Here is an 18,178-nt window from a genome sequence, read left to right as displayed (position 1 = left end):
GGACAACCTTGAAGAGCAGAGTGAATTTATTCCAAGAAGATTGCAGTCCTGAGAACTCACGGCCCACAGGCACATGGCAGAGTTGCTGGTTAAGGCCACGATTAGCAGTGACTTGCTGCAGGACTGTACTGGCTCTCTGCCACAGACACGAGTGTGGACCCTCATCCCTGTTCCCACTCCCCCATTAAGTCAGCTTGGGAGTGAGTGTGGAACAGGAAGTCTCTACTCAGGCAAAAGCCTGACCTCTAAGGAAGGCCACAGGAAATGCCTCAAAGGGCCTCTTCAGGGTCGGCCTTACCAAGGGAACCCAGCCATCTGCCAAGGCTGGTTGTCATCCCCTTCTTCCAGGCCCTCATGGAGAGTGAGAAGGCCAAGGCCCAAGCTGGGCCATCAAATTTGTAAAGGTCACAGTGGACACTGAACTTAGGACCTTCCTATGTCCAGATGGAGCAGACATCAAGCCTAGGCCACTGTCAACCAGGAGGTCACAGTCCTATTCCCAAGCACTCTCTGTGCTTCACCAACTTTTAGAAAGGGCTGGGCCTGAGCTCAGGTTGGCTTCCTTTGGAAGCAGATTCACAAAGAAGTGGGTGGAAAGTAGAAGACTGAGCGCTCCCATGGGGGAAGGAAGGGAGGGCCTGCTATAGCTTCAGGCTTTCTCCTCTTGCAGAGGGACAAGACTCATGAGAAGGGCCATCAGGCTGAGGTCTCAGTTCCCAGCAGCCGCAGGCTCAAGCCCTGAGTGTCCACTTCTACCAGGTGGATGCTGTAGTTACCGAGGCCCTAGGAGCAAAGGACAGGAGGTGCTTAGAGGGTTCTGGGTGGGTTTTAGGCTTTCGGGAGGCTGGACTGTGGCTGCAGGGCCAAGGGGACTTATACCTGTAGCTGCTGGTTAGCTGGTGGGCCACAGGGAGGGCTGCTGTCCCACACCAGATACCATACCCCGACCACACCATACCTCAGTCTTGGCCAGCACAGCCTCCAGAGCCTCCTTTTGCCGCGGCTCCTTGGTCAATAGGTAGAGAAAGCCCCCGCCACCTGCCCCTGCCAGGCTCTGGCCATGCACGTGGGGGGCCAGGACATCCATCATACGCCGCACAGCCAAGGGCTCACAGCCTGGAGCCATGAGCTTCTTCTGCTCCCAGTATGATGTCAGGCACTGGCCCAGCAGAGGCAGGCTCCCTGGAGCGGGGGCAGAGAGGGGAGTCGTGTGCCTGAGCCAGGATATTCACTCAATGCCCATCTGTAGACTGGATGGGGTGCCAAGAGGCACTTCTTAACCAGTGTCATAGTTAAGAACCTGGGTTCAGTACTGGCTGGAAACAGGAGTGATAAAGCCCACCTCACGGGGTTGTTTGTGGACTAACGAGCACAGAGCAGTTGGCGTGGTACCCGGCTCAGTGTTCACTGAACTGTGTAACCCTAATCAGCTCTGACTCCCTGGAACTCGGCTATGGAACCAAGCCTCTTCCTCCATCTGCTTCCTGGTAGGTGGGGCTGGAGGCCTTCCCCAGGATGCAAGTGTTGACCTGAGATGTGACTCCCACCTAAGTGTGGGACCCTGCAGAGGACAGAGGCTTCATACCTAGGGCCGGTGCCAAGTCTGCAAAGGCCCCGGGCGTCAGACCCACAGGCAACAGGCACTCACTCCTGGTGCCTGAGCTCCGGGGAAGGAGTGCCTTACCTTGGCGGAAGGCTTCAGCGCACTCCTCGGCGTGCCGCACCAGGTTGTGAGCATTCTGCACGACGGCAGGCAGCCGGGCATACCAGCTCCTCAGCACGTCCTACAGATGGGGCAGGAGGGGTGCGGTGAGACAGCCTAGCTGAGCCGTCTCGCGTCCCTCCCTTCTGGGGCCAGGGCTCACCTGCAGCAGATTCCGGGCCAGGCGGGTCTTGCCGGTGTACACCAGGAGCAGGTGGTCATTGAGCTTCTGGACAAAGCCCACAGGCACAGTGATCTCTTCCACTTCCACCTTCAGCGGCAGCTGAGCCCGGGAGCGCCCCACCTTGATGCCAGGCATTAGGCCACCCACTTGGTCCTGCCAGCCACCTCCTGCGAGAGCCCGGGCCAAGTCACTGTTGGAGCCTATCTGGCCCAGCTTCCCTCTCCCAGCACAGGCTCCTGGCCTTGCATCCCTGGCAGGGACCAGCGTGGGAAGGCAGCTTCCCCCCACAACTTCAGCTGGGCCAGGTGAGCTGTGCAGCTTCTGCCCCCGCGCTGGGAGCAAGTTGAGCCCAGCAATGAATGGAAGGGGCTTCATTCTGGAGCCAAGCTTAGAATGCACAAGGCCTGAGTTTTGTTGCAGACCTAATGTATACTTGGAATTGGGGTAAACCACATCAAAGGATTAAGACCTACACTAACCTTTCCCCCTGCGGAGGGATGACATAGGACTTTCCCTCCAGCCTAACAGTCCCTGCACCCTGGCTTGCCTGATAAAGAGTGTTGATGGTGGAAATAAGCTTCTCAGCATCTCTTATCAAACTTAAAATAGCTTGTTTACATTTTGCTTTACTAATGAAAGGTATGGATCTCTTTTCTTCTTGCAGCTATATAAAAATGTCAAAACTTGAGATGAGTCTGGGATAGGCCTTTGATATTTGGAGAAGGGCCTGCAAGGATTTCGAGTATAAAATGCAAATGGAAGGAGGCATCTGGAACTTTACAGCCAAAATGTGGTTAGTGTCAGGCCTGGAATGTCAAGAACTCCTTAATTACACCCCTCTCCTTCAGAGCACTTAGCATAGCTTGTAATTATACATTTATTGGAGTGGTTATTGATCAGTGTTTGTCTCCAATAGACCGTAAGACTTTTGATGGCAGGGATGCTGTTTTTGCTCATTTTATCCCCAGGGCCCAATACAGAGGGGGTACTCGATAAATAGGTGTCATTTGACCAAATGAGAGATATGAACAGTGTACCTTAAAAGAAAACTAAAAAAGCTTCCCCATCTGCCCCTTTTGCTAATGACTACCTATTATGGGATGTGAGTCATTACAATGAAAGGAGGGAACCAGGCTGCAAAGTGGCCAGAGAAGATACCATAGTCGGGCGTCTATACATCTTTGTGGCAGTTTCCCTCCCAGAGTCATGCTGAAGATGAGGCCTGGCATCCTGAGGTGACCAGAGCACCCTAGAGCCAGACAAACCTCTGGCTGCTCTCCATTGTGCATTGATGCTAGGGGGCCACAGTGATGAGTAGGAGAAGCTAGTGACATTCTGTATGATCACAGCCATGCACTGGGTACCCCATCATGTGGTGGGGGAAGCGAGGCACAAGCGGCCCTAGCCCAAGGGAGAGGCACGGTGCTGAAGAACAGGCTGAAGGCCCTGTCCCCTAATCCAAACCCAGCCCTGCCCTGAGGGACAGCCCTGGGTAGGAACAGAGACATGAGGAATACCTAACACACATGAAAGGTGCAGCACAGACTCTAACACTTAGGAGGTGCTCCTACATCAAGTCCTTTGAGGTAGAAATACTTCATTTTGAAAACCACCAGAGAGAGTGTGTCAGAGTGATAAGAGGGAAGCCCTAGCCATTGTAAGGAGCAGCACAGTTCTGTCTGCAGGTCCAGGGAAGCCCCTGGAGGCCCCTGAAAAAGTTCCAGTGACCTCCCTCTGCCCTGGGGCAGTCCATACCTGTGGTAAGCACCTGCTCCAGATGCAGCACTGCATGGATCAGGGCCTCCGTGCCCACCGCCCGGCCTGCGGCCCGCTGCAAGGCAGCCAGGGCAGCCCCTGCCAGGATGCTGCTGGTGCCTGCAGGGCATGGAGGAGAGTACCAGCCATGAAACAGCTCTGCCCAGCCCAGTCCTGCCCCACCCCCTCCCTCTCCACGGGGCAGAGGCTGGGGAGAGGATTGGAGGCAAAGCTGAAAGGGAGAACGGAGTCGGTGAGCAGCAGGGAGACAGGGCCTGCTCACCAAGGCCAGAGCCATGGGGCAGCTCAGACCAGGTATGCAGCTCAAAACCGCCCCCAAAGGTACACAGCAGCTGCTCACTCAGCGAGAGCTTGGAGTGGACACTCACGATCCCCGCACAGATGAAGGCCGCCTTCAACAGCGCCCCTGTGGAGTGAGCAGCATCCGGCAAGGAATTTGGTCTCCAGGGGTGGAAACAGACACCCCACCCATCTCAGCCTGGCCTGGGGCTCATCTAGGGGATAAAAGCCCAGCAGCGGTGCAGACCCCATCCCCAAGCCACAAAAGGTCCTCTGCGCTCCATAACACCGGCAAATGTGCCAGCTCTACCTCCTGTGCCTGGGCAGGGTAACGTCAGGGCTCCTCCACCAGACTGGCTCACCCTCAGGCCAGGCACCCATGGCCTGCAGGTCTCTCGGGTTCTGCCCCCATCCCCCAGCTGGCTAGGTGTGCCATCCCCACCTGCACAATTCACAGGTGCCCTGACCTGGGGCATGGGGCTGGCAGTAATCCTGCAGGTCATCCAGGCTCCCGCATACTATCTTTGTGGCCATCTTGTCCTGCTGAGGTCCCACTGCCAGCCACAGCTCGGGCTCTGGGATGCGGCGAGCCCTGGCCCCAATGGGCCGGCGGCCATTCACTCGCACAGCCAGGCCCAGCACTGCCCCACCAAGCTCATAGGCAAGGGGTGGCGTGTCACTCCAGCCCCCTGTGGCAATTGAATAAGACCAAGCTGGTCACAGGGGCTGCCAGCTCAGTTCTGGAGTGGCTACCCTCACCCCTACCCCCTCCAAGGGGCTCACCAGAGAAGTCCACTCGAGCCGGGCACTCAGCCACCACCCACTGCCCAGGTGCTGGCAGCTCTACCGGCACCGAGGAGACAAAGTGCTGGGCTGACATCACAGCCTGGCGGATCAGGATCTGCCCAGCCCCCTCGTAGTGGCGGGCAGCTCGTACTAGTAAGGCTGGTCTGCCAGGAGGGAACGGAGAGATGGTGGCATGGAGCCCCAAGCTGGGGGCGGGCTGCTTGGGTTTGGGGACCGACTGCCCTAGGTGACCTGAGGACACTCCACCTCTCTCTGGGTTTCCACCTCCAAGGATGGCAAGGGGCTGCTCCAAGGGTTTTGACATCATTAGCACCCACCTGCTCAGCCACTTGTCCCGTTCCTCGGCGAGCGCTGCCACGCCCCGCGCCAGGTCTCCACACTCCAGGTACAAGAAGGGCCGCACCCACTCAGGGTTGGCAGCTGGCCCACTCCGTAAACCTCCTTGGCCCTCTGCCATGCAGCCCAGGACATCCGCCACACAGGCCAGTGCCCGGGCTGCCACGCCAGGGTCTCCCACACCAGCTGCCACTGAGGGACCAGAAGTCAGGAATAGCTGGGGAGGAGGCCCGCCCTCAATGCCCCCTGCCCTCAAGCACCCCAGACCCATCACACCTCTTCACTTTTGCCCAAGATGTATCCCTGCCTGGAAATGCTCCCCACTCTTCTGCCTGGCAAAGTTCTCATCCCACCAGCCCCAGCCCAGACATGCCTCTGCACCCCCCACCCAGGATGCCCTTAATGAGTAAGAGCTCAGGCTTGGGGGGCAAACCACCTGGGTTCAGTCTCAGCCGCCCACCAACCAGCTGTGTGGCCGTGAGTGAATAACTGAAATGGGGAATGAGGCAGTCTCTGTGAGGCTAAGGCTGAGTCCCCAGCCAGAATGCCTGGGTCCCACGCAGGGCGCGCCACATCCCCCTGGGGCTGTGCTGGAGCTCCTCACCCACATCCAGCCCCCACGCACAGAACGTGCAGGCTTTGCCAACGCTTACAGGACCCAGAGGCTCAGCCCCAGGCCTCCGCCTCTCACCAAACTCCCCACTAACAGGGATGGAGCTTCCCAGAAACCTAAAAGTTAAGTCCATTTGTGTCTTTCCCCTGCTTTAAAGTCTCATGACTCCCTAGTACCCTCAGGTTGATGACCTAGAGGGCAGACAGGGCAGGTGATGCTGGGTCTGGCTTCCCAGCATGAGTGCCCAGCACACTCACCCTGGTCCAGGGTGGCCATCAGGGGCCCAGGACAGCCCTCGCGCACAGCAGCCTGGATCAGTGGGCGCAGGCTGAGGTCCTGCCGGGCCTCCAGCACGTGCCGCGCCTTATGCAGGGCCTGGCGGAAGAACAGGTCCCGGCGGGAGGCCAGTGTGGCAGCCCGGTCCAGGCACGGCTGCAGCTGCTCCCAGGACAGACGCCAGGAGGCTCGCCAAGCCCGCAGGGCCTTGTTCCCATCCTCCTGGGGGTCCAGCATCCACAGCATGTCCTGGGGCCCCAGGGCCCTCGAGGGGTGGAGCACGGGAAAGAGACGGGCACTGAGAAGGCAGCGCTGAATGGGGGGCATGTCTGGGTCCCACAGGTCCCAGTCCCTGATGTGGGGAGAAGACACATGAGCAGGAGGGAGGCGAGTGCTCCTGCCTGGTCACCAAGCCCTGACCACCTGTCAGCTGGGGGTTGGCTCATTCACGGGGACAGGACGAACTCCAGAGGCAGCACAAGCAGGCAATTCAAGGAGGGAGGCCCAGCTGCCCTGCCTCCTTTCCCAGGCCACTGAACAAAATCCCAAAGCCTGAGCTTGGCCAGGAATTTGGAGTTGCCCAGGGAGAAGATGCTAGGGCAAATCAGGCTGCTCAAAACTACCCCAGGGGACTTCTCTGGTGGCACAATGGTTAGGAATCTGCCTGCCAGCACAGGGGACACTGGTTCGAGCCCTGTTCCAGGAAGATCCCACATGCCATGGAGCAACTAAGCCCACGAGCCACAACTACTGAGCCTGCGCTCTAGAGCCCGCGAGCCACAACTACTGAGCCCACGTGCCACAACTACTGAGCCCATGCACCAAGAGCCCGTGCTCCGCAACAAGAGAAGCCACCGCAATGAGAAGCCCGCGCACCGCAACGAAGAGTAGCCCCTGCTCGCCACAACTAGAGAAAGCCCGCCCACAGCAATGAAGACCCAACGCAGACAAAAATAAATGAAATAACTTAAAAAAAAAACAAACTACCCCAGACCACAGTGATGGTGAGGGGTGGGGCAGGAGCAGAATGAGCCTCCAAGCAGCTACCACCCTGGCTGCCGAGGCCCACAGAGGCCCGTGGGGCCACCAACCCTACCGAATGCCTGTCTTCTGGAAGAACTGACTCCAAGACATGTTGAGATACGTTCCTGTCCCCTGTCTCTGGGGGAAGAGAAGGAAGCAGTCAGGGCTGCAGGGGCCACAGGAAGGGGTTAAGGGCAATAAGGCCAGAGGACCAGGATCTGCTCAAGAGGGGACAGGAAAAGAGACAGGGGCACTTAGGCAAGCAAGTTCTGAAACAGCGTCAAGTCCTGGGGCTTCCACATTCCAGCCCGGGTGCCCGGAACTTGGAGCAGAATCCTGGCTGTGGGCCTGACCCTCCGTCACTGGCTCTGCAGCCCAAGGCAGGTCACCTCCCTCTCTGAACCTGTCTCCGGCCTGAAAAATGGGGATAAGAATCCCCACCCAGCCTGCGTCAGAGCAGCTGAGGAGGGAGGTAAAGGCCTGTTGAGCCTCTACCGGCTACACTCTCCTCACTGCCTATCCCTCAGGTGAGTGCTCAGAGAGCCCTGCAATGAAGCTGGGCTAGGACCCCCGGTGCTCCCCACAGCCTAAAGAACGGGGGCGACGGGAGGTAGGGCAGCACCTACTTCCCAGCTGTCCAGACGGCCAACGAGGGTGAAGGCCCGGCTGCGGGCGCCGTGCAGCTGCACATGGTGTCCCTGCAGGACGAGGTCATGCAGCTCCAAGCCGTGCAGTGCCTCGGACTGGGCCACGTCCAGGCCACTCACGAAGCAGCCGGTGCTGATGTGAATGGGGCCCTGGCAGGGGAGCGGGCAGGCGTCCTGCGTGGGCAGGGGAACCCCAAGCACGCCCACAAAACACACAGGACCCTGGCTCCCGTACCCTTGCCCTCCCTCTGCCTGCCCTCTCCGGCCTCACCCGCAGGTGGCAGTGCTGCAGGACACTCCCAGGACCCAGCTGGACGGGGCCCTCCAGCAGGCAGCTGACCACAGAGCTCCCGGCCCCCAGTAGCTGCCGTTCCTGTGAAGCCAGGGAGAAAGCTGTGAGGGCCCGGGGCGGGGGCTGCCCCAATTCTCCTCCACAGCCAGGGCCAGAATTCCTGCTGCTCCCCGCGCCTGTCGGCCAGCCAGATCCCTCTCGATACCTCCCTGGCCCCAGCCTCAGGCTGACTCCCATCCCATCTTGACTGCTGCTGCTCCCCCAGGGGCACGCTCTCCCTGCCTTCTCCTCCAAAGCAAATCTGCACCCAGTAGTGGAGGTCCCACCAGATGACAGCTCCCCCAGAAAACCTCTCCCACCTGTCCAGCTACCCCTACCCCCGCCACCCTGAGGGCCACCTCTGAACTCTACCTGCCCCATCACCATGAATTTGCCTGAATCCCCAAGCAGACCCTTCAGAAAGGGTGGGGGGAGGAAATCTTCTCTAACTGCTCACTCAGACTTGGATGTAGAATCCTGACTTGGCCACTTACTGGCTCTGTGGTCTTAGGCAAGTAACTTAACCTCTCTGAGCCTCCAGTGACTCACGTGCAAAATGGGGATAATAACACCTACATGCGTAGATAATCTGTCCCAAGCGTGAGCTATTCCCTCCCCTCCCTGCATCCCCCATTCCTACCTGTCTCCAGGTACCCCATAGGCCCCTCTGCTGGCCTTACCTCCAGGCAGGTCTTACCTCCACCTGGGAGTGCACGACCTGGGCCCCAGGAGCCCCCGGGAATGTGAGAATGTGCAGGAACTCACTGGCTGAGTTGGTCATGTAGTTGTAGCTGCCGTCAGGGACATATGCTGTAAAGATACAAGTACTGACCCCAACACCCTGCATGTTGCAGCTCTGACACCAGGCTGAGCCTCCCACCAGAAGACACATCTTCATCAGGGCCTGGGAGGGCAAGCATGGAAATGAGCCCGCTGTGCCAATGGGGAAGCTGAGATCCAGAGAGGCTCAGCAACCCGCCCAAAGTCACACAGCTAGAAAGTAGAAAGACCAGGACTGAGGCCCAGGAATGAGACAAAGGAAGAAGAGGAGAGTTACCTCAGCAGGGGACTTTGAACTGGGAGAGGGTAATTGTCCAGTCCATGCACTCACTAGGCCTGCCTGGTCCAGGAGCCTGGGGGCCCGGCAGGTGGGGTGGGAGCCTCATTCTGGGGGCTTTCACTCCCATGGCCTCCCCATCCCGGAGAGCCAAGAGGCAGTACCCACCCACTGTGAGGGGCTGATCGCGAAGCTCCCTCCACAGCTCAGCCCGGGCTCCATGCAGATAACCTGCGATGTCCGCATCACCTTGCCCCATCTCTGGGGGCCGCCCCACCAGGAAGTCCTCCCTTCTCACGTTCCGGGCCATGCAGAGCAGGATGTCAAAAAATAGAGACAGCTGGGACAAGGGTGGGAAGCACTGCTATTAGTGGGTTCCTAGGCTGAGCTGGGGCGGTTCCATCTCTAGAGACGCTGACATAGAGAGGGGAAAGGACTGGCCTGAGGTCACACAGCCAGGCTGCCAGTGTCAGTGCCTCTTGCCCAGGCCAGGACCTGCCAGTCCCCAATCCCAGTCACCTGGACAGGCCGGGCTCCGGAGTCCAAGCCCATGTAGGTGCAGGCGTCCAGAGGCGGGCTCACATGGGTGGCCAGGAGGTGCTCAGCAGTTTCCACAGAGAAGAAGACAAGCCCAGAAACCTGGAGGGGCCCCCACAAGGGTCAGGTGGGAGACCCTGGGGCCAGCCTTGTGCCTGAGTTGGGGAGGGCCACATGCAGATGGGCCAAGCAAGGCTGACTGCCACACCGGACAGGATCATTCATCTTCTGGGCCACTCCAGCACCCAGACTCCAGGCTTACTGGAGGCAGCTCCACCAAGGGCCCCTCAGCAGGCAACTTCTAGGACCCCCTAAATTTTCAGGTCTCCTCCCAAACCCAGTTCTCCATCTTCCCTATAGTCTAGTCCCAGGCTCTTATCCACCACTTGTACCTTTGTCCTTCATTCTAGAAGGATCCCCTGAGTCTGGTTCCAGTCTTTCTCATTTGGGACAAGACCCTGAATTCCAAGGCTACGCCCTCCTCAGATTTTGGCTTCACCTGCTCCCCTGAATACCAGTTCCAGATCTTCCTCAGATTCTGGTTCTAGCCTTCCCCAGAAGGAGTGGGGCTCTGCCTTGGCAGCCATACCAGTGGCACCCGCCCATCAGGCCTGGCACATCGTTGTATCTCTGCCTCGGTGCCTTGGTAATAAATGTCCAAAACGAAGCCCTACGTGGGAGCAGAAAACAGAGTTAGGGAAGGGAGCAAGAGAGGATTATGAAAGAGGGCATGCAAGGGTGTCCTCCAGATGTAAACCCAGGATGCAAGTCTGACAGGCCCCAGCATATTCCTGGGGATACAAGTGCCTGAGACCTCCCCCACCCTGACAGCAGAGGGCAGGCTTCAAATGTCTCCACAGCCCCAAGCCTGGGCACAGAGCCTGGCACGGGATCAGGGGCAATTCATGTTTGGTAAAAGACTAAGTGAGCACAAGAGCTGCTGCCATGGGGCGAAACTCCTCCAGGTCCAGACCATGCCAGAAAGTCCAGGACGAGGCTGCCCAGAGCACAGGACCAGGAGACCATCCCAGGATGGCTCAGCTGCCCACGCTGCTGCCCCAGGGGCACTACCTGGGAGTCAGTGAGGTAAACACCATGGTTCCGGGCATAGGCCGTGCTCCCTGGAAGGGCGATCACTCTGGCTCCCCGGAAGCCGTCCCAGCTGATCCCTGCAGGTGGGGGAGTCAGGAGGCTCTCCAGGGACCCCAACCCAAGGAATGGGGGAATCCCTTCCAGCAGGAAGGCAGGGGCATCCAGGCACCTCTAAAGAAAATATGGTTTCCAAAGCCAAATGGACATTCCTCTGGGAGAATGACAACACCTCACCCCCAAAGTTTGTCCACAGAGCCCTTTGGGGCAAAGGGCGCAGGGCTGGGTATCTCTACTCTACGGACAGGCAGACTGGCCCAGCGGGGGAAGCCCTGCCTCCTGGTCTAAGCTCCATCCTTCAAACCTTAGAGCTGCCCTTGTGAACAGGGCAGCAGGCCAGGCCCAGAGACGGGGGGTGGGTGGGGAGAGGCAGAGCCCCGTTGGCCGTGGCTAGGGAAGGCGGTCCCAAGCCTTCTCAGGCTCACCTGGGTCTGGAGGAACAGACAGCAGCATGTCGGTGCTGCAGACCCACACGCCTGGCGGGGAGCCTGGGCCCAGCTGTGGGGAGAGAGAATGAAGCTGGTGGCCAGGCCCAGCCCTTCCTCTGCTCCCACACAGCACAGCCTCGGCCTGTTCCAGGGAGACTCGGGCTGCTGAGGTAACAGGGGCCTCCCTATATCCATGGTGCCGATGCCAGCCCTCCCGCCTACTTCCTGGGGCCGTACCTCCCCCCAGTGTGGCCAACACTAACATCCTGAAGCTCTAACTAACTCCAGGCACCCAAAGCCATTGTTCCTGGCATCCCCTGTCTGAGCCAGCACAGACTATGGCTGGTGGCTCAGCAGGAAAGCAGCAGGACAAGGCCCCATGGCAGCTGCCTGTCTCACCCGATGGCTCATGATGTCCAGCAAGCAGTCCAAGTTGCAGACCACGGCCTCCACAGGGGCCTGGGGATTCTCCACAGGGAGGCAGGTGAAGGCCCGGCCACAGTCATCGAAGGGGAAGTCTCGGCCCTGGGGCGGGAGCAGGGACAGGCAGAAGAGCTTGAGGCAGAGAGCCTGGGCAGAAAGCCAGCAAGCTAGAGGACTTTTACAAAGTGTGTTCTCATGTGATTTTTTAAATTACATGATTATGGTAAAAAATTAGCAAATGCAGATACACAAAAAGAAAAACAGTCCCTCAGGGATAATAACCATTGCCCTCATTTTGAGGTTATGCCCTTTCATATACCTCATATGCATACTGTTTTTTTTTTTTTTTTTTACAAAAATGAAAAAGATGGAGACAACAGAACTTCACACACACACACACACACACACACGAGTACAAGTCAAATTGGAGAAAGACTGGGAACCATATCAATGTCAATATCCTGGCTGTAATTATACTATAGTTTTGGAAAATATGACCATTGGCGAGATCTGGGCAAAGTTTACAGAGGCTTCCCTCTGGATTATTTCTTAAATGTGGATCTACAATGATCTCAATCAAACTTCCAATTAAAAAGGCTGAGATCATTCTATACAAACTTGTGCGGCTGGCCTTTTTCACTGAACAATGAAAATATATTCACCGATGCTCCCAGTAAGCCAGGCCAGGCCCCAATTTAAGCATTTGATGGGTCATCTCAGCACATCCACATGAAGTAGGAACTGCTGCCATTCTCATTTTACTAATGAGGAAACTGAGGCCTAGAAACAGTCAAGTGACTTGCCCCAGGTCACAGAGCTGGTCAATGCACAGGTCGGTGCAGAGAGTTAAATGGACCTTTCAATCATTGTCTAATATTCCACCAGGAGGATATGCTGTTTATATTTAACCGGTTCCCTATTTTGGACACCTGGATTAATTGTATTTCTGATTCTTCAGGATTTGCACAATGCACACTGGCACACAAAGGCAGAAGACCCCTAAAGTCCCATCCAACCCCGAGGACTGACCATCCTTCTGCATGGCCCCTGCCCAGCATTCTACTGACCATGTGCAGGATGAGGATCCAGGCCGAGTGCAGAACATCTGATGTGACGACCTATCAAAAGTGGAAGAGCACTGTTCACAGAGGTCTGGGCGGATGGCACCCTCTTGTGCAGGGAGAGACCCCAGCACAAGTCCACACAAGAACCAAAGGAGGGACTACCCTGGTGGCACAGTGCTTAAGAATCTGCCTGCCAATGAAGGGGGACACGGGTTCGATCCCTGGTCTGGGAAGATCCCACATGCCGTGGAGCAACTAAGGCTGTGCGCCACAACTACTGAGCCCGTGCGTCACAACTATTGAAGTCCACGCTCCTAGAGCCCGGGCTCTGCAACATGAGAAGCCACTGCAATGAGAAGCACGCACACTGCAACGAAGAGTAGCCCCTGCTTGTTGCAACTAGAGAAAGCCCGTGCGCAGCAATGAAGACCCAACGCAGCCAAAAATAAATAAATAAAATTAATTAAAAAAAAAAAAAGAACCAAAGGAACAACCAGCAAGGTCAAGACCAATGGCCACAGGCAGGCACGAGGCAGCCCTGGCCACTCCTGGATAAGGAAGCACAGCAGCCTTCCAGTTGGGCCACTCCCCTGTCCCGTTTTTAGGGAAGGCTGCAGGCAAGAACGTGGGGCTGGCTGGCGGGTGACTCACAGTAAGTCAGCTTCGTGGCAACCACACAGTGGTCCCCTCCCCTGCGGGTGCCACCCCCACTGCCAGAGCGTGTCCATGCCTGTGACCACCCTCACTGCCTGTGCCACGGTGCCATGCAGGCAAGGTGACCTCGTGAAGTGGCTGGGTGTGTGTGGGACGTGGGCCCACGCTCTATGCACTGGGGGCCACTGCACCTCAGTTCCAGCAAACCACTGCTATGTGGGAAGGAGAGTCCAGGGTAGCAAGATGAGAGTTCTCAAGGGAAGCCCGAAAGCCTAACTCCTAGATACTGGCCCTGACTTTCTAAAACAACTACAAAGGCTGCCCCTGCCTTCTGCCCTCACCTGGACGAGTCTGCTCAATCTACAGATGCAAAAACTGATGCCAAACCTGAACTGGGCAGGAAAATGGAGCCCGAAGAGCTGGGGACCTTGGAAAGGCTCTGTTTGAAGCCCCATCCCTGCTGTGCCCAGGGGGGCACTTGAGGAGCACTCACAGTGAAGCCTGCACGGGCACTCAGGTGCTCAGCAGCCACCAGCAGGGCGTTGAGGGTGGCTCCTCCACTGCCCACACGAACCTCAGGGTCTTCCACGGCCAACAGCAGCGTCCTGGTGGGGATCTGCTCTCGCTTCTGCCGTATCTCCAGCTCTGTGGTCAGAACATGACTGGGACCTGCCCCCCAGCCTCTCCACCCTGGTCCCAAGCACCTCAAGCAAACCTCCTGACAGCCATTATTTAATCTTCTTTGACTTAGCAGCTTTTCATCTAGTAGCTCATTAGATCTTTTCCCAACTCAGTCAGGTAAGTACAATTACTCCCATTGCACAGATGAGAAAACCGAGTCTCAGTGAAGTGACCTATGTCTGAGGTCACGTGGCTAGGAAGAAGCAGAATCTGGGTTTGAACCCGGGTCTGCCCAGCTCCTGGGGCTGTAGGGGTATGTGACAAGGAAAGGGGAGAGGGTTCCACATTAGGGGCAGAGTGGAGAGGGAGGGTCAACTACCTCTCTGGAAGACCTCGACGCTGTCCTTGTACTGGCATGTCAGGATGATGACCGTCCAATCAACTCCCTTCGGCTGCTCCATTCTGGCCAAAGTTGAGGGGCTTCCAGGGCAGAGATACAGGTATATGTGAATGTTTTAAAAATTATCATACCCTAAAATTGATTTTTTTCGTTGTAAGTAGTTTTATGAATTTTAATACATGTATGGATTCTTGTGGTTACTACCACCATCTACATCTAAAAAAGCTCCCACATGCTAACCCTTTACAGTCACACCCTCCTCCATCCCTCACCCCTGACAACCAGCCATCTGTTCTCCAAAGCTATAGTTGGAATGTAATCTTTGGAGATTGGCTTCTTTCACTCAACATAATGCCTCTGAGATTCATCCAAGTTGGCTATGCATATCCATAGTTCTTTCTCTTTTTTTGCCAAGCAGTATTCCGTCGCATAGACATCGCACAGTCTGTTTCTCCACCCACCCACTAAAGGACATCTGGGCTGTTTCCAGGTTTTGGTAATCAGGAATAGAGCTGCTATAAACATTCATGTGCAGATTTAGCGTGAACATAAGACTTCATCTCTCCAGGCGGACACCTTGGTGTGGGATTGCTGGGTCGTGTATCTTTGACTTCATCAATATGGGTGCATGATATTTCCTCAGGAGAGGAAGTAAGGGGAGCGGGGTGGGGTTGACAGGGGGTCCCACCTTAAAACAAGGGGCTGCCCTTTCTGTACCGCAGGCCCCTCATCATCCAGTCATTGGCACTGAGCTGCAGGGAGGGAGGCTCTAACTTCTAGTCTCCTGAGGCTGAGGGCAATTCCCCGGAAAAGAGGTGCACCAGTTTGTTCAAGCGCAGCATGCTAACAGCACCCACTACAGGGACCTCAGAGGGGACCTCCCCTCCCAGAGGCTCCAAGCCAGAAGGGGGCTGCAACCCCACCTGTCAGCAATCTTCCTCCAGGGCACTCTGAGCAAGTGAGGGGAAGGTGAAGCCAAAGCTATGGCTTCACCCACTCCTATCTCCCAACACTCCTTTCCTGCCAGATAAGAAACCAATCTGACTGCAGAGGCCCTGGCCTCCCCAAGACCTCTGTGGACGAGTCCCTAGGAGCGCGCTGGCATCTACCTCTGGCAGGGTCCCAGTTGCGGTCCCATGCAGCAGCCCACCCCCACCTCTTCCCTCCAGCCCCCAAAGCTCAGTGTGGGGAGGGCCGGTGGAGTGAGCTGCATGCCACCCCAGAGGTGCCCTGAGCACACGTCCATCTGCAGTCAACCCTCACCCCAGCCCGAGCCAACAGGAAACTTGAACATCAGTAACGGTTTCTTCTTATGTCAGACTCTGCTGCCACCAAGCCTATGGTTAAGGCTGACAGACACTGCCACTTAGCAACACCCATACTCCCACGAGCTTTCAGGGAAAGCTTCCACCACTAACAAAAATTGCTCTGTTCCCTGTTCAGCTCAGGAGGGAAATCCAGAGGGGAAACCTGAGCTAGAGATCTTGGCCAGGCATCTGAGGTCAAAGGCATTCCCCAGGTTACCCATCTGGCCTTCCCAGTAAAGGGGGTGGCTGGGGATTCCAGATTGGCCACCAACTCCCTGTGTGATCTTCGGCACCCCTAACCCTCTCTGGCCTCCTGTGGTAGGGAGTGTAACGGATAGATGCCCCCATCTTGTTCACACGGACGCCATGCTTCCCACCAACGAATGACATGAAGAAGACAGACCCACTCCTACAAGATGGGGATCCTCTGATAGGCACCCTTGGCTCCAGAACGCCCCATCAACCCAACAGAAACTGTCTTAGAACTGCACTGCAGTCTGAGCGCCTTTCTTCCTTCCGGTGCTGTCACAGGAAGCAGAACTGAAAACTGACAGCTCTCCCTGCTTCCTCCAGCTCCCTCCCCTTCTTCCCTCCCTCAATAAATCTCTTGCAAGTCTAATCCCATCTTGTTCTCTGCTTCTCTGAGGAGCTAAACCAACATGGGAGTCTATCATCTTCCTCCTGGGACTGCCAAAGGAAAAATTACTGTAAGAACCTCGAAATTAATATCTGGGAAGTACTTTCTTTATCCTTAAAGATGAAGAATCTGAGGCACAGAGAGATTAAGTGACTTGACCAAGGTCACACAGCTAGCAAGTAGTAGAGCCAAATTTGAACCCAGACACCTTTTTTCCAGAGTCCATTCTCTTAACCCCTCCACTGAATCTACTTTGTAGGATGGAAAAAAGAACAGACGTACTAAATATATGTAAAGTGCCCAATACAATGTGACAATGAAATGGGGATGGCATTAATGATAACAGCCACTAGAAGTGAGCTCATCCACCCATTCTGACCCATAGTTAAGACACTATGATTTTTCATCTTCACAACACCACTGCCAGGTAAGTATTCTGTCCACTTTACAACTGCTAGTTGATGCTGCATCCATGACTGGGACCTGGGTCTCTCAGATTCTTATTTAGGTGATGGTGATAATGATGTTTGATCCCAAGCAAACGTGCTAAAAGAGAGCAAGGAAGAAATGCCCCAAGGAGAGTCCAAAGGTCTGAGCCCAGTCTTGGTCTTGGCATAGTGACTGAGAGTCATGAGCAGATGACAGGTCACAGGCAGAGGAGGGAGGACGGCATGATCTGGACTGTTCTCTACTAGAAACTGGAGCAGAGGAATAGTCCTGGGCTGGGAATCAACCCCCAGAGCCTGTCCCCAACTCTCCCTCTTCCTGTGTGATCTTGAGCAGGTTACTTAACCTCTCTGAGCCTCAGTTCCCTAACTGAAAACTGGGGCCAACCTCCTAGGATGGTTGCATTAAATAAAACATAAAAATATGTGGCACACAGCAGGAGCTCAATGAACGGTAGTTCTCTCCAGTGAGGAAAAGCAACAGGAGAGTTCGACTTGACCCTGAAGCAGGTTGGAGTGAAGGCTCTGGTATATTCTCTGGGTCAAAGATGCCCCTGTAGAAGAAAAAAATCAGGGAAGACCTGGGAAAATCAACCAAGGCTAAGTAGCATGCCTTGCCCGATCAGACTAAAGGGTATTATGAGAACACAAAAGGTGGAACAGTACTGGTAGCATAGGGAGTGTCTTCTTCAGGCACCACGCCAAAGACACGTTGAAGTATCAGCTCATGTGACCCACTCAACAGCCCTGTGAATTGAATTTTACCACACCTACGTTATATATAAGGAAATTGTAGCGTAAAGAGATGAAATAGGCTGCCCAAGGACATATACAGCTTTTACAGGCAGGTCAGGTGTATCCAACTCCAAGATTCTTGCTCTTACCCACCCTGCAGAAACAAGACATCTCTCCTGGAGTCTTTAACCTCTGTCATACCTGACATTTGTACAGAAATCTTAGATAATACAGGCCTCTATCCAATATTCTGCATACTTCCAACAGAACTTTATCTACTGAGGCCAAGTTGAAATAGTTCTTGATGTCCTCAGCCACACGCTGCCTAAAATTAGGATAAGGAAGGGGAGCCAGGGACAGAATAAAATAGTAAGGCCTCTTCATATTTGCTTTTGGAAGAGAAGTGGGGCAGGGATTTTGCATTTTAAGGGGAAAAAGCAGCCCCACGGAGGAATCTGATTTGTCTTCTGGGAAGCGAAAAAAGGCAGAAGGAGGGTGACTGGGAGTAAAATTACATTGCAAATTACACAAACGTCCTATAATTGAGATTTGTGGATAATGACGAGCCCCGATGGGGTAAACGGAGGCAGGAAAAGCGACCTCAAAGGAAAAATCACCAGCGCCAGCATCCAGAGGCCCACCTGCCTGTGGTCCCTGTCCCGGGCGTCCCCAGGTCTCGGAGCTCCTGTAGAAAGACCTAGGCCAACGGGTAGAAGCACCCGCAGACGCCTCTTGGAGCAAGTGGA

General features: G+C 55.7%; 1 protein-coding gene across 1 annotated transcript; it reads right to left on the bottom strand.

The window, feature by feature from the left end:
• Positions 1-26: 26 nt before the first annotated feature.
• Positions 27-14,386, bottom strand: FCSK (fucose kinase). Its single transcript, XM_079722881.1, has 23 exons — positions 14,287-14,386; positions 13,780-13,931; positions 12,636-12,686; positions 11,545-11,670; positions 11,143-11,215; positions 10,640-10,737; positions 10,158-10,238; positions 9,551-9,670; positions 9,200-9,371; positions 8,672-8,784; positions 7,915-8,016; positions 7,623-7,793; positions 7,070-7,134; positions 5,955-6,325; positions 5,066-5,276; positions 4,725-4,891; positions 4,409-4,630; positions 3,925-4,068; positions 3,642-3,761; positions 1,866-2,053; positions 1,685-1,784; positions 959-1,182; positions 27-783 (listed from the first exon to the last, which is right to left on the bottom strand). Exons 1-23 carry the CDS (start codon positions 14,366-14,368, stop codon positions 697-699), a joined length of 3,240 nt encoding a protein of 1,079 aa, XP_079579007.1. The 5' UTR covers positions 14,369-14,386; the 3' UTR covers positions 27-696.
• Positions 14,387-18,178: the final 3,792 nt, after the last annotated feature.

The sequence above is a fragment of the Hyperoodon ampullatus genome (assembly GCF_949752795.1).
Source record: "Hyperoodon ampullatus genome assembly, chromosome: 18".
Taxonomy (NCBI): Eukaryota; Metazoa; Chordata; class Mammalia; order Artiodactyla; family Ziphiidae; genus Hyperoodon; species Hyperoodon ampullatus.
This window is presented reverse-complemented; position numbering and strand designations above follow the sequence as displayed.

Excerpts from the sequence above, each read along its gene's own strand:
- FCSK (XM_079722881.1), bottom strand. The coding sequence starts at position 14,368 with ATGGAGCAGCCGAAGGGAGTTGATTGGACGGTCATCATCCTGACATGC. Across the intron at positions 8,785-9,199 it reads CGATCAGCCCCTCACAGTGG|CATATGTCCCTGACGGCAGC; the intron begins GTGGGTACTGCC and ends GTATCTTTACAG. Across the intron at positions 4,069-4,408 it reads CTGCCAGCCCCATGCCCCAG|GGGCGCTGTTGAAGGCGGCC; the intron begins GTCAGGGCACCT and ends CTCACTCCACAG.